Raw genomic sequence first — 27,479 nt, forward strand, 5'->3', positions numbered from 1 at the left:
GAAGTCTTTACATTATAGGAAATTCTGTTCTCCATGCCCGTAGAAGTGCCTACCCAGTGTGTTCCTGTGTTTTGCGTGTCTGCCATTTATTGCACTTTTATACCTCTACTTGTACTTTGTACTCTTTTGTAAGTTGACACCACTACAGTACACCTGCTTGTGCTAAGACATCAAGCCTTCTAAGGTCTAGTGGGGCCTTCTACGGTCTAGCATGGGAAAGTACAGTGGTGTGGTGGACTGGTCATGAATGCTGAACCCGGTTCCCCATTTCCAAATTCAACAGCTCCGGCCATAGTGCCACATCCCCACTGAACGCCATACTTGCCCACTGAGAGAAACTCGCACTGCCTTCAGCTATAACCTAATTGTGCCCGCTATAAACACTTGGATGTGGCTCAATTCAAGTTATGCACTTGATAAGAGTAATACGCTGCCTAAAAAAATAAAAAAAAACACTCCTAGGGAATGCAAAGCATGTGAAATGTAAGCAGAAACAACATGGTTACCTAAACGATCTCTCACTAACTATTCAGAAATCAGCGAGTGGTTTCACCTGAAAAGTTATGGACATGACTAGAGGGCCCTGAAGGGAACCGTTTCACTGTCCATTGCTTACATCCTTACAAAACATAAGCAGTATGGTAGACCACATCCATAAACACAGAACCATGGTGCACATTGTGTTTTCCAATTCACCCATCAACCAGGTATTGCAGTACCTCCAGAAATGGTACACTCTCCCACCCTGGAAACAAAAATGCTGTTCAAAGGAAGACGAGAAAACGAAAGTCGCACTACACTGGCAAACTCTGATGCTGGTGTACTTGGATGCAAATAAAATCAATCAGGCCACTTTGCAACCCCTCTGTCTTACTTTATTTCGCCCCCCCTGGGAACAACAATACTGTTCAAAGGAAGACGAGAAAACAAAAGTAGCACTTCACTGGCAAACTCTGATGCTGGTGTACTTGGATGCAAATAAAATCAATCTGGCCACTTTGCAACCCCTCTGTCTTACTTTATTTCGCCCCCCCCTGGGAACAACAATGCTGTTCAAAGTTAGACGAGAAAACGAAAGTACCACTTCACTGGCAAACTCTGATGCTGGTGTACTTGGATACTAATAAAATCAATCTGGTCACTTTGCAACCCCTCTGTCTTACTTTATTTCGCCCCCCCTGGGAACAACAATGCTGCTCAAAGTTAGACGAGAAAACGAAAGTCGCACTGCACTGGCAAACTCTGATGCTGGTGTACTTGGATGCAAATAAAATCAATCTGGCCACTTTGCAACCCCTCTGTCTTACTTTATTTCGCCCCCCCTGGGAACAACAATACTGTTCAAAGGAAGACAAAAAAACGAAAGAAGCACATCACTGGCAAACTCTGATGCTGGTGTACTTGGAAGCAAATAAAATCAATCTGGCCACTTTGCAACCCCTCTGTCTTACTTTCTTTCGCCCCCCCCCCCTTGGTACAACAATGCTGTTCAAAGTTAGACGAGAAAACGAAAGTCGCACTGCACTGGCAAACTCTGATGCTGGTGTACTTGGATGCAAATAAAATCAATCTGGCCACTTTGCAACCCCTCTGTCTTACTTTATTTCGCCCCCCCCCCTGGGAACAACAATGCTGTTCAAAGTTAGACGAGAAAACGAAAGTACCACTTCACTGGCAAACTCTGATGCTGGTGTACTTGGATGCTAATAAAATCAATCTGGCCACTTTGCAACCCCTCTGTCTTACTTTATTTCGCCCCCCCTGGGAACAACAATGCTGCTCAAAGTTAGACGAGAAAACGAAAGTCGCACTGCACTGGCAAACTCTGATGCTGGTGTACTTGGATGCAAATAAAATCAATCTGGCCACTTTGCAACCCCTCTGTCTTACTTTATTTCGCCCCCCCTGGGAACAACAATACTGTTCAAAGGAAGACAAAAAAACGAAAGAAGCACATCACTGGCAAACTCTGATGCTGGTGTACTTGGAAGCAAATAAAATCAATCTGGCCACTTTGCAACCCCTCTGTCTTACTTTCTTTCGCCCCCCCTTGGTACAACAATGCTGTTCAAAGTTAGATGAGAAAACGAAAGTCGCACTGCACTGGCAAACTCTGATGCTGGTGTACTTGGATGCAAATAAAATCAATCTGGTCACTTTGCAACCCCTCTGTCTTACTTTATTTCGCCCCCCCCTGGGAACAACAATACTGTTCAAAGGAAGACAAAAAAACGAAAGAAGCACATCACTGGCAAACTCTGATGCTGGTGTACTTGGAAGCAAATAAAATCAATCTGGCCACTTTGCAACCCCTCTGTCTTACTTTCTTTCGCCCCCCCTTGGTACAACAATGCTGTTCAAAGTTAGACGAGACAACGAAAGTCGCACTGCACTGGCAAACTCTGATGCTGGTGTACTTGGAAGCAAATAAAATCAATCTGGCCACTTTGCAACCCCTCTGTCTCACTTTATTTGGCCCCCCCTGGGAACAACAATGCTCTTCAACGTTACACGAGTAAATTTCACTGGCAAACTCTGTGTATTTTTATAGTAAAACAAAAAAAATCAGGGCACTTTGCAACCCCTCGCACTTATTTAGATTCCCCCCACCCCCCTACGCGACCAGCACCCACCGATCACAAAATAGCCCCCCTCCCCAGCCCCGAAACTGACCTTTACTCTCCGACGCGCAGGAAAAATGGCTTCCTGCGCCTCGGAGAGCAAAGGGGAAGCCTCCGATGACGTCAGCGCACCTCGCGCGCTGACGTCATTGATGACGCGGGCGGGGGGAGGCAGGGGAAGGTCTTCCCCTGCCTCCCCAGCAAAAAAAAAAAAGATCGAGGAATCACGGGGGGAGCGCCAGCGCTTTCCCCAAGGGTGGGTCCCATGACGAGATGGTCTCGTCATGGGCACAGCGCAACTGTGCTCCATGACGAGACCATCTCGTCATGGGCACAGAAGGGGTTAAAATTAAAACCATCAGCATTGTTACAATACCATAGAAAATGAAGGGAGAAATCATATTACAGATGATGGTGGATTACAACCACCCTCCCTACGCTAGTAAGCTAGTATTATTATACTAATAGAAGGTCTCTAGGTTTGAATGGGGAACCCCATACTGTAAAGATCAGCTTAGGTGAATCACATCACAGGATCAGCTTTGCTCTGCGCCTGGAAAAGTTCTTCTCCAGAATGTGTTTCTAATGCATGTAAACTGCAATATTAAAGGCTCTCGACTTTCAGATATTTGCAGCTGTGTGCGTGTTATGGCTAGAGCGTGGGCCGATCAACCTGAATTCAAAAGCATACATTGTTTGTTGGCCCAGACTGTTTCTGCACACAATGTTCAGACCAAGGTCGCCGTGCACGTCTGGGGATGTGAACAACAGACTGTTCTCATGTGAAGAAAAGGCAGGCAAGCAGTTTTCAAATAATAACATCTATCTGCAGTGTCGTGTGCAAAAGCAGCAAAAGTGTCAAGATGGCTTTTCCATCAGCTAAGACGCTTATGCTAACATAGCAATGTGTACATCGAAAACTCCGCCTCCGCTACATTAATGGCTGATAGGCAGACAATGGCGTGGGAACTAAGGCAAGGGGAGTATGTATGACAGCTGTATAGTGGTTGTTGGGCTTCCCAGCACCCATCACCGATTGAAGTGGGGAGAAGCATACTGTTGCCTTAGAGAGGTAGCTATTAGAGCAGGATTACGGCTGGTGCAGTTAAGAATGTAGCATACTTCTCCAGAACCAGGTTATTCCACTAGGGGAAGACCGATAATGATATATGTCTGCGGACTGTGGTCAACAAGAGATACTATCCCAGACTCTGTAGGACTGCCCCAGGCTAAAGTCATACTGGAAGCAGGTGGACTTATGCATTTCTGACGTCATGGAGGGGAATCTGCAGTAGATCCAAAATTAGCCACTTTGGGAATTTGGGGTAGCAAAGGTTGCTGAAATACACCTTGCTGTTGTGTAATGTGGCACTTATGGTTGTAAGGGGCGTCATAGCTTGACTGTGGGGGAAGTGATTTATCTCTTACCATGGAGCTGTGGGAAATAGGTTCGGACTGGTGCATCCATGCAGAACACACATTGTATGAAGCTTGGGGCTTTCCGCTGATATTTGACTAGGTGTGGGGTTCATGGAAATAGTTCAGGGGCATGAGTTAATATCTAAGGATGTGGCATACCCTCGCCATGTATGACAACTCAGATGATGATGTTTCGAAGAAGTGTCATGCAATAATGTTAATATGTTTTTATGTTTATATTACTGTTCCTGTGTAGAAAGCACAAAATAAAATAAATGTTGAAATTTTTTTTTGAATACGGGTACATTCTGATAAAACAAAAAAGGAAATATGGATAAATAAAGATTCAAATGTCAAAAAGTAAAACTTTTAGAAAGGGAGTCTTTATACTTGAACGATGGCCATAAAAATTTGACTCGTAATACATATGGTTGAATATTAGTAGATTATAGTATTTGTATGTTTTGTGTGATCATACAGTGTGATTACACAGCAGATTCTTGAAACAGGAGATCACAAGTTCTTAAGATTACATGTCCGGCTAGGTCTTGGTGCTTTGAATGAGTTGTTTAGAATCAGCTATTTTCTTTAAAATATATATTTTTTAGGCCTGGGTGCAGTTTGCAGAGTTCGTGACAAACTCCTCCAAGTTCCGCGAGTGGCGAAGTGCGTTACCTTGCACCGTTCGCGCTGATTTTTAGTGCCAGGTGTTAGCCCTGCGAAATCAGCGCAAACGGCATCTCGTACAGCGCAAGAGGGTGAAGCTTCTTTCTGCCGTTCTGCTCGAGTGGCAGCTTCCTCAACGCGAACTGAAGGTTTCTCAACGTGAGCGGTAGCGACCATCCGCGACTGCCCGCGTTGAGAAATCTCACTGGGAAGCAGTCTAACGTTGGATTTTACTACACGACCGTGTTGAGAAATCTCGCTGGGAAGCAGTCTAGCATTGGAATTTACTTGCTCGCCAGCTTATCGTTGGTGAGTGTGGAAATAACTGTGCTACGCTGTGCGGAGTGGAGTTTTTGGGAACTCCGCGGAGTGCGAAAAACTCTGCAAACTCCCCGAACGGAGCGAAGTTCACCGCCCAGGCCTAATATTTTGTTCTACTTGAATTATGAAAAATTTAAATATAGATTTTTATAGAAAACATATATTTTGCCTGTGAACTTATTGAAGTTACACATGCTGCTCACAGATATGAATAGTATTTTCCATTACACAACGTTCATACATTACTTATTAATTGCATAGGACCTATAGGGATGTTATTTACATAAGTTTATATGCTCATTTGAAAATCCGTTGACCAATTGCAAATTCACTTTCCGTAAACGCCCCTTTTCCCACCCTGAAATATGCCTTCTTGTGCCCTTGTTGGGAGTAAATTTCAAACCTTATTCCGTGTGGGAAGCGATTGGAGAGGAGTTAGTAGATACCCTAAAACATGTAAGTGTGGGGCGACGGGGGCGCTCAGATCACAGGGCTTCTAAAGTGCAGAGGTTACAAAATCTGAGCTGTGCCAGAATCCAAACCCTGCTATAATATGGGCCCAGTCAGAACCATAATTTGTCACCTCACTACGTGGCACCGAAAAGGGCACATAGATTTGCATACAGGACAACTACCTTTATGAAGCATCCCATCTGTTGGACAAGTAGATATTTTGTAAAATTCCACACCTCTAAACACCCTCTCTCTTTTCTGTTCTTAAGTTCATCCTTGCTATACATCATTGCCCCACAGCACCGTTAGCAACGTTTTTCTATCTACCCCAGCATTTGTTTTTTCTGAATCAACTAACTCCGTTTTCTTGGATATTTAAAAACATTTTAAAAGTAGCTGTCAGAACAAATATGCTGTTACAATCACAAACTCTGTAGTTAAACATAGCAGTGCAAGGAAAAACATATCTCTAAAATACACTTTTATAACCAACTATATCTAAAACAATAAGGTAATGTAAATACTTATAGAAAGAAAAGTTACGATCTGATAGTAGAACAGATATGTGGAAGGAGAGTGAAAGTAGCAGGAAAAGACAAGAATGATAAAGAAAACTATTAAACATACGTAGACATTTTTAATCCTAAAATTCATGGAAATTACCCCAGATGTCTTTGCACTTTTCTCACCATCTGTGATAACAAATCCTCCCCTATCCAGTGCTCAAAAGAGAGGGTTACCCTACTTCCAGACTTTGACGATTAATTATTTTGCAACGATATGTTTACTGGTGAGTCAAAATATCTTATATCATTCAAACCCATGAGCGGTTGGGAGCAAATAAAATAATATAAGGATTGACTACCTGTTTACAGTTTTTCAATATTATATCAATTGTATCTAAAAGGTGCACCCAAAGGGTAACTTTAGTTTTTCTATCCTTACAGGAGTCCCATACATATGAAATGTTCTTAGAGATGTATTCAAAGAATGCAGGATCACGCTTTTACTGAGCATCACTTCCCAGGAGAAATGGCATTTTATGACAAGATGGCAGCCGGTTGTTGTTTTAAAAAAACAAAAATTAGATTTCAAGAGCTTGCTTCAGAATGCAGTGGATTAGATAACTTGGATTTTAACTGGGATGGAATCATTTGAAGATGCCTATATTTTATGCACTTATTATTCTCATTTGTTTTAATATACTTACTTCTCTTGTCTATACAACAATGACAATAACAAAGCATTGTGGAACATGCCACTCCAAAGAGCTGCTCTGAGATCCCTGATTCAAATACTCTTTTAGCACCCGATATGTCCAATTCCAGAGTATTGAAGAGTGTCCACTTTGGTTCAAAATGAATATAAAATTAAACTGCGAATATTGAAAGGAAATCATTAAATTATGATTTGTTGTCAATTGATTTGTAATATACCTGCAGACATCCGGGATTTCCAAAGATGCTAGGTAATACAATGTTTCTGTGTGGAAGAGGTGTGGCGCAGCGGCCAGGGTGCCTGACTCCGGACCACGGGGTTCACGGTTGGATCCCTGGTGCCGGCGGCAGGTTAGCCCAGCACCAATTGACTCTGGGCAATAGCTCGCTTAATCTTCCAGAGGACCCCAAGCACCAGGCCACCTCTCCGGAGGTAGCTGTGCGCTTTACAAATGCTGGTATTTCATATTTCATTTATTTGTTGGATCATATCATATAAAAAATGTTTTTACCATGTTTCTCTGTTGGATCATATCATATAATTATGCTTTAGCAGACTTATAGAAAGCCGAAATACCACAACTAAATGTTTGCTTGCACAAATATTTAGTGTTTCTAACTGTTACTTTGACTACTATTTGGAGAAAATGTTCTGATACTATATGATAAAACGAATTAAAAGGGACATGTAGCGGTGTCTTCTACATAGTATCAGTCTTGTTTATGTGACCTTTCTTGGGTTTGTAAAGTTCTGTTGCTCTCTTCTTTCAGGGGTCATACAGTTAAGGCTGTGTGCGAGTCCTTTCACCTTTCCAAAGACGCTGGATTTAAAGTGGTGTCTCACATGATGCCTGATCTCCCAAACATGGGATTGGAAAGAGATATTGAGCAGTTCATTGTAAGTATGGCTCCATACTTGTTTGTTCTACTTTGTCCTATGTCTACAACAAGAGGGTATTTTTTTATCAATATGATTGACTGGTAAAGTCAAGTTTTAAATATCGTGTTTATCACAAGTGGTTTCTTGTCAGGTAATAGAAAAGAGGCACAGGTAGGAGAGTAATTTGCTTATGATCCTAAAGTTTTTTTGTAAAATGTCCAAAAAGGCCTTCAGGTCTCCACAGTTGACAAATTACTTACTAGGCTGCTAGAGTCCCCTGTCACATCACTTTATTATTCTCCCACTAACTTCTTTAGTTGTTTAAGTATCCCAGTTCACTTCTAATTATTCAATTTCTCTTAGCACACAGTTGGAGTAGAAAAGTTCCATTCACTGTCAGATGTTTGCTATTTTTAGTATAGCTTTACAGATGATGCAAAAGAAAAACTTTTATCCAAGAATGTTTAACCCTGCTTTCACTTGTAAGTTGGTGTCAACAAGAGCAGACATGGTCTGTCCACTGAAAACCTGGCACTAACTGAATACATGATCAGGTTCTGAAGCCCTTTGTTGATTTGCCAGATGACCTGGTCAAAGTCTGTGATCAGTTAGTTTTTCGTGCAAACTGTCTATTGGTGAAAATATCTACTGTCAGCTTACAGAGTCTGTCCACTGCTTACCATTGGTTGTTTTTAGTGTCAGTCTCTCTCATTTGCTTGCTTTTCCTTTGTTAGCTTGGGTGGGCTTTTTTTCCTCTTCTTGTATTTGTTCCCGCCCTGAAGCATGAATGCATTTCTTGTGTCCTTCCACTGCTTTTTTTTTTAAAGCTCTACCTTTTTGGTTCGGAGAATCAATCAATCAATCAATCATGGAATTTATATCGCGCACTACTCACCCGGAAGGGTCTCAAGGCACTTGGGGGAGGGGGTCTGCTACTGCTCGAACAGCCAGGTCTTGAGCTGTTTCCTGAAGGCGAGGTGGTCCTGGGTCAGCCGCAGGTGGACGGGCAGGGAGTTCCATGTCTTGGCCGCCAGATAGGAGAAGGATCTTCCTCCGGCGGTGGCTCTCTGGACGCGAGGGACGACGGCGAGGGCGAGATTCGCGGATCGTAGCTGGCGGGTGGGCGTGTAGAAGGTCAGGCGGTCGTTGAGGTACCTTGGGCCCAGGTCGTGGAGGGATTTGTGTGCGTGGGTGAGGAGTCTGAACGTGATCCTCTTGTTGACTGGGAGCCAGTGCAGGCCTCTCAGGTGGCTCGAGATGTGGCTGCGTCGTGGGACGTCCAGGATGAGTCGGGCGGAGGCGTTCTTGATACGCTGAAGTCTCTTCTGTAGTCTAGTCTGCTGGTGAAGAGGGCCTGGGTGACCGTCTTCCTGGTCTCGGTCGGGATCCATCGGAAGATCTTGCGGAGCATTCGGAGGGTGTGGAAGCAAGATGAGGAGACGGCGTTGACTTGTCTGGTCATCGATAGGGAGGAGTCCAGGATGACGCCCAAGTTGCGTGCGTGGTCCGTTGGCTTGGGTGCGGTGCCTAGGGCCGGGGGCCACCAGGAGTCGTCCCATGCGGAGGGCGACGGTCCCAGGATGAGGACTTCCGTCTTGTCCGTGTTCAATTTCAGGCGGCTGATGTTCATCCATTCGGCGACGTCTCTCATCCCTCCGTGTAGGCTGGCTTTGGCGGTGTCGGGGTCTTTAGTGAGTGAGAGAATCAGCTGGGTGTCATCGGCGTAGGAAATGATGTTGAGGTTGTGTTGGCGTGCGATGGCAGGGAGGGGTTTCATGTAGATGTTGAAGAGAGTGGGGCTGAGCGACGATCCTTGCGGGACTCCGTAGATGACTTTGGTTGCCTCAGAGCGGAACGGAGGGAGGCGTACTCTCCGGAGAGGTATGAGATGATCCAGTCCACAGCCTTACCTTGGACGCCGGTGTTGTTGAGGCGTTGGACTAGGGTGCGGTGGCAGACAGTGTCAAATGCTGTGGAGAGGTCTAGGAGGATGAGTGCCGCTGTTTCACCGTTGTCGAGCAGGGCTCGGATGTCGTCGGTGGCAGCGATGAGGGCGGTCTCGGTGCTGTGTTTGGCTCTGAATCTGGACTGCGATGGGTCGAGGGATCCGTTCGTCTCGAGGAAGGCGGCCAGTTGCTTGTTGACGACCTTCTCGATGACTTTGGCGGGGTAAGGCAGGAGCGAGATGGGGCGGAAGTTCTTGAGGTCGGTCGGGTCCGCTGTTGGTTTCTTCAGCAGGGCGCTGAGCTCGGCATGCTTCCAGCTCTCCGGGAAGGTTGCTGTGTCGAAGGAGGTGTTGATGATGTCTCGGAGGTGGGGTGCGATGGTAGAGGCGGCCTTGTTGAAGACATGGTGGGGGCACGGGTCGGTCGGGGATCCAGAGTGGATGGTGTTCATCATGCGTGTCGTTTCTTCGGGGGTCACCTCGGTCCATGTTTGGAGGATGGCGGCGGGGTGCGTAGGTTCGACCGATGGGTGCGGGGGTGGAGCGCCGAAACTGTTGTGGATGTCGGCGATCTTGCGGTGGAAGTACGAGGCGAGGGAGTCGCAGAGGTCCTGCGAGGGAGTGATGTCGTTGTTGCCGGTGCTGGGGTTGGAGAACTCCTTGACGATGTTGAAGAGCTCCTTGCTGTCATGGGCGTTCTTGTCCAGTCGTTCCTTCAGAGATTTCTTCTTGGTGGTGCGGATGAGCTGGTGATGTCTGCGGGTGGCGAGTTTGAGGGTGGTCATGTTGTCGGCGGTTTTGTCGAGGAGCCAGGCCTTCTCGAGGGTGCGGCAGGCCTTCTTGGAGTCCTTGAGTTCGTCGGTGAACCAGGGGGCCTTCTTGCTTCTGGGCCTGGTGAGTGGGTTCCTCAGTGGGGCGAGGTCGTCGGCACAGGAGGTCGGCCACTGCGTGAGGTCGAGGGCTGCTGTGTCAGGGTCCGTTGTCCTGACAGGTGGGTTCTGGCTGAGGGAGGTGGCGAGCTGGTCGACGGTGATCTTACTCCAGTTTCTGTGGGGAACCTGCTCCGGGTGGTGGTGGACCGTGTTCTTTTTGTAGCTGAAGTGGACGCAGCTGTGGTCAGTCCAGTGAAGTCCGGTGGAGTGGCTGAAGGTGACGTGCTTGCTGGATGAGAAGAGGGGGTCGAGCGTGTGGCCGGCGTATTGGGTGGGGGTGTTGACCAGTTGCTTGAGTCCGAGGTTGGCGAGGTTGTCCAGCAGGGCGGTGGTGTTGCGGTCGTTGTTGTTCTCCGGGTGGAAGTTGAGGTCCCCGAGGAGGATGTAGTCGGTGGAGGGGAGAGCGTGAGGGCTGATGAAGTCCGTGATGTCTTCGCAGAACTGTGCGTGTGGTCCCGGGGGTCTGTAGATGAGGGTGCCTCTGAGGGTAGTCTTGGGGTCGGTGTGGATCTGGAAGTGCAGGTATTCGGCGGCGTTTAATGCGTCGATGGAGTCAGTCGAGATGCGAATGGTGCTTTTGTGAACGATGGCGATGCCCCCTCCGGTCTGGTTGACGCGATCCTTCCTGATGATCTTGTAGCCGTCCGGGATGGCTATGGCGATGTCGGGGGCTGAGGAAGCGTTCATCCAGGTTTCAGTGAGGAAGGCGACGTCTGGAGATGCGGTGTCGAGGAGGTTCCAGAGTTCCACGGCGTGTCTGTGGACGGAGCGGGTGTTGATCAGGATGCACTTTAGGTGGTTGCTGTTGTCCGTCTTGATGGGTGCGGTGCCGGTTCGGAGGCAGGAGAAGTTGCAGGGCAGGATCAGCAGGCGAAGGGTCCATGGGTGCGTCACGGGGATGCTTGGTAGCACCCGGGGGCTCGGGCGGTGTTGAGTGCGATGAGGGTGGCGGCATCGTAGGTCCTGCGGGGGGGTTGGCGGATGCGGGGGCCAGGGGGTCTGGCGCTGGGCGCTGTCCAGGCGCAGACGGGCTTACCTTTGGCGCACCTTCGGCGCACAATCGGCGCTCCCGCTGCACGCGTCCGCTGCGCGGTCGCTGAGGGGGCGTCATAAGTAAGGAGCTGGGAGGGGGGGTAAGCTGGGAGGCGGGAGGCGGTAGACCAATGGGCACAGAGTGGGGGCGGGGTCAGGGGTCAGCGGCGGGAAAGGAAGAATCGGAACCGGGGCAGCGGCGGGGGAGAAGGCGCGAGTGAGGGGGCACCTACCGAGTCAGCAGGTCTGCGGCGGCGGTGAGGCAGAGTAAGCAGAGGACCGGGGGAGCAAGCGTGAGGCAGCAGGAGCAGTCGCGAGGATACAGGCAGCAGGAGGCGTCCGTAATCAGCAGGCAGCAGCAGGAGGTGAGGAGCGACCAGCCGTGGGGGCACAGGGGGTCACACTGACCAGCCCGCCTCGGTCCCCTTAAGTAAGGAGCCGGGAGGGGGGGGTCAGCTGGGAGGCAGGAGGCGGTAGACCAATGGGCACAGAGTGGGGGCAGGGTCAGGGGTCAGCGGCGGGAAAGGAAGAAGCGGAACCGGGGCAGCGGCGGGGGAGAAGGCGCGAGTGAGGGGGCACCTACCGAGTCAGCAGGTCAGCGGCGGCGGTGAGGCAGAGTAAGCAGAGAACCGGGGGAGCAAGCGTGAGGCAGCAGGAGCAGTCGCGAGGATACAGGCAGCAGGAGGCGTCCGTAATCAGCAGGCAGCAGCAGGAGGTGAGGAGCGACCAGCCGTGGGGGCACAGGGGGTCACACTGACCAGCCCGCCTCGGTCCCCTTAAGTAAGGAGCCGGGAGGGGGGGTCAGCTGGGAGGCGGTAGACCAATGGGCACAGAGTGGGGGCGGGGTCAGGGTCAGAGGCGGGAAAGGAAGAAGCGGAACCGGGGCAGCGGCGGGGGAGAAGGCGCGAGTGAGGGGGCACCTACCGAGTCAGCAGGTCAGCGGCGGTGGTGAGGCAGAGTAAGCAGAGGACTGGGGGAGCAAGCGTGAGGCAGCAGGAGCAGTCGCGAGGATACAGGCAGCAGGAGGCGTCCGTAATCAACAGGCAGCAGCAGGAGGTGAGGAGCGACCAGCCGTGGGGGCACAGGGGAGAAAGTCAGGATCTTTTGATATTACTAAAATGATATTTAAAATATACTTATCAGGACTTTCAGGCAGCTCTCTTCATTCATTGGTCTGTTGTGTCAGTCACATTTTGCTTCTGCTCACAACACCATGCAACATGGGGAAATGTGTCAGCCTACTTCAGCCACCAGCTAACTTCATTTTGAGTGACTGTATTTTACTCTTTCACAAGGTGCACATCCACATACAAGGTAGTACCGTTTAGTGCCAGTGATATTTTTGTTTTTACTTTATTATTACTCTAGTGTTACCTTTGTATGTAGAGCCTGATGTGATAGCAGGATGCTTTCTACCAGATGTGAGAACAGGGCGCATTCCAGCTGTATCAGTTCCTGTACCCTGCCAATGATGTCGATTCGTTTTAGAGAACCCTTTATTTATCCGACTGCTCCTACTTCACAGGATACCACATTTTGTAGATTTGAAACTGTTCTTTATACAGTTATCTGTTGTTAGTATGCATGCAATGAAGTGCACTCCTATATGTCACGCTGGTATGTATTTTAATTGAGGACTGTAGTTATACTTCTAAACCAATTTAGTCTGTATGTCTGCCTGTCTGGCTTTCTAGTTTACTTTTAGTGCTCTTGTATGCTGTGCTCATACGGACATTTAACTATTATATTGCTAATTGAAGCTTTGATATTTATCATAATGTCCAGGTCATTTATTTATCTTTGAAACTCTATCTAGCTAGCTTTCAATCTTTGAAAACCTATCTATCTTTTTGAATCCGTCTGTCTGTCTATCTATCTATGCAACACTGTCTGTACAATGCGCTCTCTTTGCAAGCCCCTCTGACTATTATTTTAACCCTATCTAATTGTAATAAAGGTTTACAAAAACATTGCAATAAGAGCATTAGCTAAGGCAAGCAAATGACAGCCAGTTCCAGATTAATTGGCTTTTTTAGGTCTTGTGTTAGCCAAAACCTTTTAATTTTACTAAAATCATTGTCTTACATAGTTAGTTATAGGGGTTCTCAGCCAGACTTACTCCATTAGTGTGTGTTTGTGTCATTCACATTTTTCTTTCACCCTCTCCAGCTTACATCATGGGGCAATTCGTCAGCCCACTTCAGCCATTGGCTGACTTCACTGTGAGTTACGGCATGCTGCCCTTTCGCAAGGAGCATATCCACATACAAAGTAGCTTACATCAGTGCAAGGCTAAAAACATTTTAAAAACATAGGTAAAGCCAATAAGTCACAACAACAAGGCCTATCCACTTTGCAAATGCTCCTTTTTAGGTCTCACCTACACTGGGTGACGTCATCTTCCAGTCCTTCTCTTTGGCGGAAGCGTTGTTAAAAGATCTTCGTACCAGCTGTGCTGCTGATGTTTCTTTCACTTAGCGTGACGTTTCTGAATACTATCTAGCGTTTTCCATTATGGTTGGCTCGCGCGGCATTTCTTTCTTACCTCATCATGATTGGCTGTCGCTGGAGACCGTGTGTTTCCTGTTTGTTACTTGCACTGGGATTGGTGGGCGTAGCCGGTGCTGCATGCCGGCTGCTCAAGAATAATGGCGGAGGTCGGCCTGAGGTTGTTGTGGGTCCCGGCGCCTTGGAACCAAATTGTCTGCGTAAAGGGGACTGGGAACACGTATTAGGGTTGAACAAGGTGCTGGGGAGGAGTCTTATGCAAAGACCTGTCAGTGGCCAAAGAGGTAGGGCAGGAGGAGAATCTTTTATTGGGGTTGCTAAGAGAATTTTAAGAGCTGCAGTTTGGGGCTGCCAACCGGAAAAAAGATCACTCTTCATCTAGTTGGGATGTGAAGTCATTAGGGCAGGCAACAGGATATATGGGAGATTGGGTTGAGGGAGCGGCCCGTAAGCACCAGCAAGTGGCACTGAGCCTTAAAGTAGGGGGAAGTGGCTCAAGACATTGGAAAGGGCTGGAGGGAGTCATTGGTCATAAGTTAGATGCACTGAGGGTACTCTATTTGCAACTTCTTAGTCTTGCTGCCTCAGCCAATCACTGGCTTTTGTCATCCTCCCTTCCAAGCTTCAGCACAGCCAGAATGAACAGCGTGATCAGTGACTCCACAGAGACAGTTGTGGGCGCTGCTGTCCACCCAACACACCACGGGTTCCTAACAGTTGCTTTCAGGGAGTGTACCATTGCGCCCTTCATGAGTTACGGGCTTTCAGCAAGCACCAGGGGACGGCTCTCAGCTGTCGGCCACCAGAACTCTTTCACCAAGGTCTACTCTACAGCTAACGGAGCTGGAAGGAACAATGGCTCCCTGAAGCTCCGGGCTTTGGTATCTGGGAGCGCAACGGGGAATCATGGGGTTGCCTGGTGTCTCCCGGGCATCTGAGAGCTGGGTCTGGGTGCTGGATGGTCTAAATTTACTCTATTTTTTCTCGGGGTTTGTCCCTATGCGCTTTATCTCTTCTGCTCTTTCTGCCTCGGTATCCTTACTCTTGGCCACACCCTTCGCTTTACCCTGCTCTCCTGCGGACATCGCTGTCTTCTCTGCACTTCTCCCTTCTCACTCTTTGCCTCACCCTCCTTTCTCCCCGCCCCATCCGCTTCTGTCATAGCTGCGGCTTCCTCTCTGTCTCTGACCCACCCTCATTTTTCCCTCATCTCACCCTCCTTTTATGCTCCACCTTGTCGTCTTCTGAAAGTGCATCATGCATCAACCTCCTACAGAGCTGCACTCCTTCTCTCTGCGTCACCTTCTCCTCTCCATGTCACCGTTGGCTCTCTGAGCGTAAAGTGGCGTAACGAAACTTGAGGGGGCCCCTTTGTAAAGTACAAGAGCGCCCCCTCCCCTGAGTCAAAAGCTCTCAGGCCACGGGCCCGTCGCCCGTGTACAGTGCTGAAGGGGTCCCCATGGAGCTCGGCCCCACCCCACCTCGGAGGCTACGGGGGGCTAATGTTACACCTCTGAGTCACACCATCTTATATCTTCTTCTCACCCTCTTCTCTCCCCACCTCACCTCACCCTCCTCTCACCCCACCTCATCCTCCTCTCTCCCCACCTCACCCTCCTCTATCCAAACCTCACCCTCCTCTCTCCCTACCACGGCTCCCTCTGTCTGCTGCACCCTCATCTTTCTCTTGTTTCATCCTCCTTTCTTCACCTTGCCATTCTCTCACTGTGTCAACCTCGTTTCTCTAAACCTCACTCTTGCCCACCTCTCCATTCTCTCTCCACCTAACCCTCCTCACTCTGCCTCACCAACTTACCATCTTTCTTCTCCCCACCTCATCATCCTCTATCTCTCTCCTCCTCACTAGCCTTCCTCTCTCTACCTCACCCTGTTCCCTCTCCCCTAACTCTTCTTTCTATTAGGCTCCCTATTACACTCCCCTCTCTCTGCTTCACCCTCTTCTCTCTCCACCCTACCCTCCTCTCTCTCCACCACCACCTCACCATGTCACCCTCCTCTCTCTCCACCTCACCCCTGAATCTCCACATCACCCTCTTCTCTTAGACTCACTTCACTGATGCTGCAAATGGGGTACTGTTTTTGTGCATGAAGAAACTTTGGGACCTTATAAGTGTTTAGCCATGCAACAGCTGGTGTTGTTGCGCCAAGGATATTGTGCTGGATTACTAAACACTTATAAGGTCCCAAAGGCGAGACCTATTGGCTATGCTAATGCTTGTTTTTGTTGTTACAGTCCCCATCTTTAAAACTATTCTCTTGAATTTCCTTTGTGTTAAGGCGTTTTTGTATACAAGTTTTTATTAAGGTGTGCATGACAGACATTGTGATTACACAACAGAAATACTGCGTCTGAGATGCATTCACGACTAATGTTTTACAGGCTTGTGTAATTGATGGACTTGTGAAATTTTCTTGATTTAATGTAAAAGCACATGCAAAATAACGTATTCGTTCTAGTCCATGGTATAAAGACAATAGTCCCAAATATTGTCTCTAAATGTAACACATAAAGTCACTTAGAAAGGATTTTGAAAATAATATTAAAATAGCTAATTTAGACTTGAATTCATTAGCTAATTCTCACCGGAATATGATACTCTCCGGACTATGATACTTCGGTCTTGGCCATTTTATAGGTTATTTTGGTATTAAATAACTTCGATAAACTAATTTAGATATGATGTCGATTTGAACTTGTTTTAGGTGGCTCTTGTTGCAGCTGAACTATGTGTAAAGTCGCTAGTTTGCTAAACTATTGCTTCTTTATAACTATATTTGCTTAACTTCAAAGTTTATATATTTTGTTTTAACTTTCTGATTTCGTGTTCTGGGAATTATGAGGTGTTACCGGAATCTTTTAAACATTGCCCTTTGTATTGTTATTGAAACATACATTATGTTGTTTTTTTCTTTGAGGTCTATCTAATATTCCAGGCTTCAAGCTTCCTGGCAACCGGCCTCTTTGCCGCTCCATTGGAGTTTCATGAGGCCAAAAAGCGTCCTCTGGGTCTTCATATGGCCTACAGACCATTTTGGTTCTCTGCTTGCCTTTTTCTGTCTCATGGTGCAATAAGACCGGGAGAATGAGCATTCTTTCACCTTTCAGCTGCTGCTTGGAATAATCTCCTGCTTGTTCTTTGACTTACTGACCATCATTTGCTTGTTAATCATCACCAAGATATCATGAAATGATGCATGCACATGCCCATCCTCTGTGCATTTATCTTGTCTCTGATCTAGAAAATGCGGAAGCATTCTGTATAGCCTTTCGACCATGGCCCTCAAGCCCCAAATAACACCCAAAAGACAGTGAACTTTACAACTATGGGCGACTGACGATAACGCTAGAAGGCCATGTCTCTGCCTTAATGTGACTGCAATACCCTAACCCCTCATCTGCTTTTAATAGTCACTATCACTGCAATAATCCAGGTTAACAATTTCATAAAATCCTTAAAAAAATCTGCAGCCCATCCTGGTAGCTGGACCAAAAGAATGATTGAACCAAGAGCAGGCCGTGGAAGAACGTGTCTTTGTATCTGGTACATCTGATATTCCCATCATTTTACTACATTTGGCATCAGGGTGGTCCACCCTTATCCACTGGCATATTCTACAGTCATTAAGGGGCTTGGCAGAATGTAGGAATAGGACGCTGAGAATCTTGCCGTCCACCGATTAACTCAGAAAATCTGAAAAGTGATGGATGAAATGCTTGAATTTATCTCGGCAACTAGCATTACTCGGGCTGCATTGCAATCTATAGGTTTTTTGCTACTCTGCATCTTCAGACATGGACCACATTCAGATCACATTTAGACCTGCTCTAATAGAAACAGTTTACTCCAAACAACCTCAGATCCATTTCAGCTGGTTTAACTGTCGATATTGAGCATAAATGGTGCTTTCCAGATACGCAGAGGCTTGGTTTAAGTGGTGGACTCTGTGAAAGTTGAGACATCATCTCCACCACATGGGACGTTACGCCTCCACTCCTTTCCCACATCTCTCCCTGCTTTTCTTCCCTCCGTTTCCATGGCACCTCCCTTCAGCTTGCCTGTCAACATGTTGCACTCTAGGCAGAACTCACTAAGAAGGGAGTACAATGGTAGTGAAAGTAGATAAAATCAGACAAGGTGAACACTGCAGTACTTCCTGCAAGCTCTTTGGAACAAGATGTAGAGGAGGAATTCTTGAATCCATTATCAATCTTTAGCTCACTTTGCCACCCCAGTTCAGACACAGCTATATGCAAATCAGTCTTGGCCATGTGCCTCGTGAGAACAGTCCAGCAGAACTGCCAAGCCATGTCTTCCCTGGACCAGAAACAAGCATCCTGGAACCGGTTTCGGGCTAACAGCCCTCAACAGCCAGGCTAGCTTGAATCCAGTGGCAAAGTGAGCAAGGGACCCACGTCTCGGCATACCCTGCCAACTTAGGGTGAACAAAGCAAACACAAGGAGATGATGGACGGAGTGCTGAAACTTGTTTTGTTTGCCCTAAGTTGGCAGGGTATGCCCAGACGTGGGTCCCTTGCTCACTTTGCCACTGGATTCAAGCTGGCCTGGCTGATGAGGGCTGTTAGCCCGAAACCGGTCCCAGGATGCTTGTTTCCGGTCCAGGGAAGACATGGCTTGGCAATTCGGGCTGGACTGTTCCCATGAGGCATAGGGTCAAGACTGTTTTGCATATAGCTGTGTCTGAACTGGGGTAGCAAAGTGAGCTAAAGAATGATGGTGGATTCAACCCAGATCTGTGACTGGGGAGAGTGTTTGAAAAGTTTCAGCACTCCGTCCATCATCTCCTTGTGTTTGCTTTGTTCTCTCTAAGTTGGCAGGGTATGCCCAGACGTGGGTCCCTTGCTCACTTTGCCACTGGATTCAAGCTAGCCTGGCTGAAGATGGCTGTTAGCCCGAAACCGGTCCCAGGATGCTTGTTTCCGGTCCAGGGAAGACCTGGCTAGGCAGTTCGGGCTGTACTGTTCCCATGAGGCACAGGGTGAAGACTGATTTGCATATAGCTGTGTCTGAACTGGGGTGGCAAAGTGAGCTAAAGAATGATGATGGGAGTCAACCCAGATCTGTGATTGGGGGTGAGTGTTTGAAAAATGTCTCAGCACTCCGTCCATCATCTCCTTGTGTTTGCTTTGTGGGCCCATAACAAAGGCCGAATTTGAGGGGTGATCAGGCCTCCGTTTGTTCGAGTCTCCTGGCTGGCAGCAGTCAGGAGCCTCACACCTAGAAGCAAATGCAGCAGAGGGGAAACAAAGGCTCACACCTTGTTAGCACTTCATAATAATTAAGAGAGGCAGATTTTCACTTGGGGGTGATTTGCATGCACTATAAGAACAACAGATGTGTTGATCTTTCCCAGTAATAGCACAAAATAAATGCATTTATATAGTGCTTACTACTCCGGAGGAGGCGTTGTAATAATTTAAATATAACAATTTTTTCTTTTGAAGCACTATGGGTAGAGGGAGCTTTACACTGACAAAAGGCAACATTGGTTTATGTGAAGCTTACAAAAGTGTGAATCTTCTGCCCAAATCAGGAGGGTTTGCAATTATCCTCGAAATGTGCTCAAGTGTACTCATTATATACCTGCTAAACATATATGCTAGAGCTTAAGATCTGATGCCACTTCCTTTGATGTCACTTCCTGTCATCTCACGTGTCGTGATGTCACGCGCCGTGATGCCACTTGCATACTGATTAATTAGGTTAGTCTCCCCACTTCTTTTTTTAGGACTTGTGCCCTGAACATGAATTAAAAAGCTGCAACTCTAACATCCAAACATGCCAAAATATGACAAATGAGTTAGTTGCAGGAAAAATATCCAACTGCTGCACTTCAGATATGGACAGCACTCCTTTCCTTTCCTCATTTTGAAAGGTTGTGACGGCTGACGAGTGCAAGAGAGCCGTTTGCTTCCCTTTGTCTTCTTTTCTTCACCCCAGCTGAATCACCACTCAGCAGGGCTGGCTATCTGTCCGACAACAAGTGTAAGCGAGGGCAGCCAGTTGAGGAAAGTCGAGTACTCCAGTTATCAGCAGGACTGATAAGATAATTGGAATAAGGGCCTAAATGAATCAAGCCCTCGCCGCTGACGGATTTGCCACCGGAATCGTCGCTTCATTCTGTGAAGCGCGATAAACACACCACAGCCTGCGTCACAGCACACTAGTCACGAGGTGGCTCACGTCGCACATTTACGGAAACGCATGACGCACGCTGGCGCACAGGTTTCATGCACTAAATACTAAAGGGCTGCGAGTTGCAAAGTTAGTCAGAAATCCGATATCTACCCACCGTAGATTTGCTGCATGGATTTGTGTAGATTCCTAACTTATTGGGGCCTCAAATATGCCCTGGAATGCTCAACTACAACATTTTGTCCAAACAGTGCGTGGAAGAAAGTTGGATATTTATGTTTTTTCTCTCATGGGGTAAAAAAAAAAAAACAACTTAACTTACATCCCCCTTGTTCTATCTTAAAAAGTCTGTGAATCGGGCTATTTCTTGGGAAGCTGCCTTGGGAAGCTCACAACTCCATGAGCGAGTGTGCGTTGTGAGTGAGCCACTGCCTGATTAGATCGCTGCAGCGTCAAGCAAACAACATGTTCATGTGTCGGATATTGTTTCTCCTGTGCTACATGTATGCTGCGAAAAAACGACAGGAAACCATCTGACATTTTCTAAGGGCTTTGTGCCAACCTCATCTTTAGGTCTCGTCTTGTTTATAGTGCAAGCTGTCTGTTAGCAAAAATACTTATTCCCAGTTTATAGTGAGCTTAGATACCGCCCATTGCCTTCCATTGGCCACTCCAATTTTCTTGCTTTTTATTCATTAGCCTGTGTAAGCTATCCTTCCTCTTTTGTGTTAGTCCCTCCTCAGCGCACAGCCTCATTACTTGTGTCCTTCTACTACTGCTTACTTTTCTAACACAATTTAAAAAAAATATTTGGTTAAGCACTCCATGAGAGTGCAGGTGTTTTCCATCTGTCTTCCTCATGTTATTATTATTATTATTATTATTATTAACGAATTTTGTACCGCGCACGGTTACCCAGAGGCATCCCAGCGCTTATAGAGAATCAGAGCAAGCTGCCTGTGTGAAGCAGAACAGATTTAGAATTATTCTGGAAATAGATAAGTTTTCAAATGTTTCCTGAACCTGAGCAGGTTTGGTTCAGAGCGTAGTGAGAGTGGGAGGGAGTTCCAGGCGTGTGCAGTATGGATGGAAAAGCTCCTGCCACCTGAACGGGCTCTCCTAATTCTCTTTATCTGAAGGGTATCCCCCCAGTCCTACTTTGTGGTGCTCTCTGTCGCCCATATATTTCTTCCCGCTGTTGCTTTCTCTCCTGTGTGGGTTTTTCCCCATCTCCATATTGCTCTTTGTTACCTGTGTGCTTCTCTTCTCCCCTACCTGCGCATCATGTTGCACTTTCTCTCTCTCCATGTCATCTACTTCTCTCCGGGCCCCCTGTGTTGCTTTCACCATTTTGTGGTTCGTCCAACCACCCACACCTTCTGTGTCACTTGCTTCACCCCACATATGCCCACCATGTAGCTTCTACCCCATTCTGGCCTTCTGTGTTGCTTCCCCCTGCTGTTTCCCCCACCTGCTTAGAAAACAAAACACTTTTGTACTACTTTTTAGGTCCAAGCCTACCAAACAGCGCAACTGTTTGGTTTGCTAAAGACATCTTGGGGACATTCAGAAAAGCTTTCCTAGGAATGCATTCCGTCCATTTCTGAACATTGGCTTTGTGGTTTGTAACTCACATTTTCTGGCATTCTATTTGCTGGCTTTATTTGTTTTAGGATGTCCAGCGTGAGTTTGTCCCTCCCGTTGCCCAAACCTTGTTTACTGTATTCTTCCACAAACTTGCTTTCTGTAAACAGGCCTTTAAATATTGTTCTTATCTTGTCACATTTGCTGTGTATTGAAAGACTGAGGTCAAATGTCAAGCTGTCTTCAGAGGGGGCTTGGTGTTTACTTTTCTTTCTCGGACTTCAAAGTGAGAGAATTTATATGACGATCCTGCCGAGTACCCAAGAGGAAAGGGTGTAGTATTTTTTTTTCTAGTACACACAAAAAAAGGATTTCTGCTGATGTTTCAGAATATATCAGAATTAATACATATGAGGCATATTTTTTTATATTTCTCAAGTGTGGTAGAAACAAATATTTGAATACGATTAAAATATATCAATACACTAGGTGATGACATTTGCACACATTATTGTTTGTGTGTAGTAAAACCGTATTTCAGTGCAAATGTAATGGTCATTTCAATTGAAAATGTGTTGTCTGTAATTGCAGGGTGCTACCTCACTATGCATACTCCACACTACGCCACTCCACTCTGCTCTATGCTTTTCCACTCTATGCAATTCCACTCTATGCAACTCCACTCTATGCCACTCCACTCTACGACACTCCACCGCACTCTACCTCACTCCACTCCAATGTACCCCAATCTACCCCACTCCACTTAGTTGCAATCTTCCCCAATCTACTCCAGTCTCCCCACTCCACCTCGCCCAGTCTACTCCACTGCACCCACTCCAGCCTGCCCCACTCCACTTCAGTCTACCCCAATTCACTCCAACATGATCCAATCTACCCCACTCCACTTATTCTAGCCTAGTCAACCTCACCTCACTCCAGTTTACCCCACTCCACCAATCTACCACACTCCACTGAAATCTACCCCACTCTGCTCTAATCTACCCCACTCTGCTCTAATCTACCCCACTCTGCTCTAATCTACCCCACTCTGCTCCAGTCTACCCCACACCAATCTACTCCACTCCAATATTCCCCAATCCACCCAACTCCAGTGCACCCTAATCCAACCCACTCCACTCCAATATACCCTACTCCAGTCTATTCCAATCTACGCCAGTTCATTTTACGCCACTCTATTCCAATTAACCCCACTCCAAACTCCACTGCAATCTACCCAACTCCTCTCTAATCTACCCAACTCCCTTCCAATCTACCCCACTCTACCACAGTATACCCCACTTCAGTCTACCACAACCTACCCTAGTCCACTCCAATCTACCACACTCCAATCCACCCAATCTACCAAACTCTACTCTACCACACTCAACTCCACTCTACCACACTCAACTCCATTCTACCACACTCCTCAAATCTGCCCCACTCCACTTCAGTCTACTCACCCCACCTCAATCTACACTACTCCAATCTTCCCCTCCCCAATCCACCCCATCTACTCCACTCCAATGTACCCCACTGCAATCTACCCCATCCCACTCTACCACATTCCAAACTACCCCAATACAATCAACCCTACTCTAATCCACCCAATCTACCCTTCTCCACCCTAACCTACCCCACTCCATCCTAATCTAACCCACTACACTCCAATCTACCCCTCTCCACTCTTCCCCAATCTCTTTCACTCCACTCCATTCTCGACTCCACTCCAATCTTTCCAACTCCACTCCAGTCTACCCCGCTCCACTCTACACCACTCTAATCTACCCACTCCAGTCCACCCAATCTGCCCCACTCCCCCAACCCAATCTACCACACTCCGTTCCACTCTACCTAATCTACCCCACTCCACTTCACTCTAATCTACCACAAGCTACTTCAATCTACCCCACTCCAGTCCAATCTACTCTCCCCCAAAACTACCCTACTCCAATCTGTCCCAATCTATCCCCACTCTATTCCATATTATCTTACTATAATCCACCCAGTCTCCCCACTACAATCTACCCCACTTCACTCTTCCCCAATCTACCTCACTCCACTCCAATGTACCTCAATAGATCCCACTACAATCTACTCCAATCCACCCGCTCTATTCTACCCCACTCCACTCTACCCCACTTCACTCTACCCCAATCCAATCTACCCCACCCAACTCTATGCCACTAACTTTTAGCCATACTGAACAGCAGCCACAGTGGTGTACAACATGGCTAAAACACCTTGCCAAAGCCAATAGCTCTCACATAGGCATGACCTATTGGCTTCGCCAGTGCTTGTTTTCTTTTTATTTACTGATCTAATTTAGACTGGTAAATAAATAGGAAAAAAAGTACCCACCTCATTTCGTATGCTTGTACGTGTGGTGAATGCGCCTACAAAATGGTGAGCCTGCCACATCATTGTCTTTTTTTCCTCCTCTCCTCTTTAACTGCACATCATCGAGGATCATCGCTAAAAATCATTGTCGAGACCAATCATTCCCAAAGGCATGACCTATAGACTTTGCCCTGTGCTTGTTTTAAAAGAGCCTCCCTGTCAATGCTCTCTGTGTTCCTTTCAGTTATCAAAGGTTTCCTCCTCCAGTGACTGGAGCATAGACCTAGCATTGTACTTGGAGTACCTTTTTTCTCAATCAAGTCCGGCGTCTATGAACACTCATCCTGCAGGTACCCGCCTTCAACCACCACCAGGGGAGAGGAGTTGGCCTAACGGCTAGGGCGCTCGACCTCGGACCTGGGGAACCGGGTTCGAGTCTCGGTAATGACGCTGAACTTCCTGTGATTCTGGGCAAATCACTTAATCTCCCTGTGCCTAACAAAAAAATGAATGTGTATCCTCATGTAACGTAACTGGTGCTATGTAAAACGCTCTGATACCTGATTTGATTCGGGTCAAGTTCGCGCTATATAAAAAACTCTAAAAAAAAAAAAAAAACATATAAAGCAGGGAGCCTGAAGTTCAGTAACCTCATCTTTCCAGCTTTGGTGCTTCATTCGCCGCTGCATTGGTAAAACTAAATCCCATGCTCGTTGCTGCCCAAAGTTAGTTTTAAATTGATTCTCTGCTGTAAAACAATGAGATGAGACATTATTATTGTTGTTATTATTATTAATAATTATTTAGCACACTTTCTTCAAAGCATTCTGGCCATCGGAAAAGAAAAATTACATTCAAAAAAAGCTAAATTAAGAAGATAAATATTTTTTAGCTGAGAAGTCCCATAGGGAGGTTGTTCCAGAAGTATGTGCCAGATGTACTAAGATTGAATTTTGAAGTGGTTACATATTGTGCACTGAAATTTACCAAATCCATTCTGTTTTTACAAACTAGCCTATGTTCTAACAGGTCAGTTCGCAAAAATCTGATTCGTAGTGGGTTGCAATGCAACCAACCTCATGAATGAGGAGCTAGGTCACAAATTGCCATCTACTATGAATCACAGCAATCACAGGGATGGTGCATTCCTCAGCAGACAACCATGTCTGTGATTGCTTTTGAATAAAGATATTTTTTCAGTGCAACCTGTTTTCTGTAAAGGAAATTGGATGTGGTTTAAAAAAATAAAATAAAATTGTAACTAATATTTTTGTTTAAGAGTAGGCAGTGGTCAAAGGTACCACTACCAACGCTTAAATAATTTTTTCAACATTCTCTTTGGGAAAGTGGTCCAATATGGGGCCTCTTTCGTGTTTGCAAATGGCTTAAACTACAACTGTGTAATTGGTAAAATAATGTTTTGCGATCGGATTTTGGTCGCAAAACATGAATGCATCCCATTCTTAATCCGTATTTGGCAGGGAAGCTCTAAACACACCCCTTCCAAATACCGATTCCGTATTTGGTCGCAAACGTAAATTGCGATTAGTTAACATGCTAATAAATTGCAATTAGGTTTCATACATAACAAAAAGCCTTTTTGTGGTCGCCAACAGCCCAATTCTGCGAATCACACCTTTTGCGAATGCAAAAAAGCTTTGTACATCTGCTCCTTTTATCTTAAAGTTGGAAAGATCGATCATCATATGGGCGCATTTGAAATGGAGGACTTCCAGGGGAGGAGAGGAGCTAAAATGCAAAGATTTGTCTGGCTTGTAGGGGTCATCTTATGAAACAAAGTTTGTTTCAGTGTTATAGAACTCTCTGTATCAGGCTTAGTACTTTCAGTTGAATTCTTTGTTTTGCTGGCAGCCACTTCAGGTTGCTCTTCTTCAGAGAGGCATTCTCACATTTCTGTAAACTGCCCTCCAGTGCCCATATTTTGAAGGCAATGTAGCTTAGAGAGGTCTAGGATGCTGAGGCATTTTGTATTGCAGTGTTGTATTGTATTGCAACATTTATATAATCCGGACTGGTCAAAACACAGGCAAGTGTTTCTCCGGATGGCAAAACAGGAAAATCTTTTTCAACATTTAAGTTTGACTAGCCTTCCTGAATTTGTGGCTTAAGGTACAGTTCCTTGTCAGATAGGGCTCCCACGTTCTTAACTTTCACTACTCCACTGGAATTGGCCGGTATAGGCCGCAAGAGAGTGGTCGAGCACCTGGGATAGTCTCATAATAGCAGGAACTCAGTTCTATTGCCATTACCTTTTACATAATTGCAGGGTATCCTCCTCTGTGTGCCCAGCAAACACTCCTGTATCCATCTGATGTATCTGGTAGCATGGTGATTGAATTACATTGACAACTGGGTGTCAACCGCATACAATAACATGCTAAATCTGAAGGGCCATACAAAAAGGCTGACGGATTGTGTAAATAAGCAAAATGTGTGATAGAGCGGAGCCCTGCGGAACTCTGCAATGGCACACCATATCTGCAGAGATAAAAGTGAAAAGATGCAGATTTTGACCAATTTGATAGGAATAAGGTGAACCATGAAAGGACCTGTCTTTCCATCCCACAGGCAGTGTAGCAAGATGGCATAATTGACCCTACCAGACACCACTGAGCGGTTCAACAACAGTAAGCCCCTTTATTTTCAGACCCCTGTATTCTATCAGTTGTGCTTGGTTCGTCGTTAGCTTAGTGAGAAATCAGTTATTAAGCTAGTTTATAGGCTTGATTTAATGGTCTCCTTCTGATCCAGGGCTCAGAATGCTGCTCTTCATGGTGTTTACTTTGAAGAGTTAGGCCTTCCAGAGTCCCATGTTGTGTTTGCATTTACAGTCATTGAAAATCTCGTTTGTACATGTATTTGGAATGCTACTCCTAATCCACCACATATACAAAGAGTGCTTTACGTAGTTATTGCCTACTTGAATCAGCATGCCCAATTATATTATGCTGGAGCAAAACTTGCCTGATGGAATATATAAGCCCAATTTGTATTGCTGGCCGCCCAACACAGTTGTGTTGTCGATCCTTTGAAGTGGTTATAAAATTCCCCAAACTCCACGTATTCCTTCTATTGCAGGGGGAGGAGCCTACATCATCACACAATCTTACAGTGAAGCATATTGCTCTAGAAACGCTGCCTCTCCTTTGAACCAGTCACATTTGCATGATCTATTGGACATTAAATGTGGCTTGGGTGAAATTTTAATGATGTCAGAGTAATTGGAGTAATTCACGGTAATTCTGTGTTAGTCTTTGATGTAAAATTACTGAAAAGTATGCAATTACATCCATTAGCGTAATTAAGAGTAATTTGGCGCAAAAATCCTACCGCAGGTGCACAGGAACAACAAATTTAGAGAACATGA

General features: G+C 46.4%; 1 protein-coding gene and 1 pseudogene across 1 annotated transcript in view; both read left to right on the forward strand.

Moving 5' to 3' along the window:
- The window catches only part of ELP3 (elongator acetyltransferase complex subunit 3), a 797,912-nt gene that overhangs the window by 361,442 nt on the left and 408,991 nt on the right, over positions 1–27,479 (forward strand). Inside the window, exon 9 of the mRNA XM_085613064.1 lies at positions 7,469–7,595. Coding sequence (XP_085469190.1) covers positions 7,469–7,595 — 127 coding nt within the window. The remainder of the gene's footprint in view (positions 1–7,468; positions 7,596–27,479) is intronic.
- On the forward strand, positions 14,135–14,932 carry LOC146821969 (uncharacterized; annotated as a pseudogene).

Source organism: Triturus cristatus, chromosome 6, assembly GCF_964204655.1.
Source record: "Triturus cristatus chromosome 6, aTriCri1.1, whole genome shotgun sequence".
In the NCBI taxonomy this organism is placed as follows: domain Eukaryota; kingdom Metazoa; phylum Chordata; class Amphibia; order Caudata; family Salamandridae; genus Triturus; species Triturus cristatus.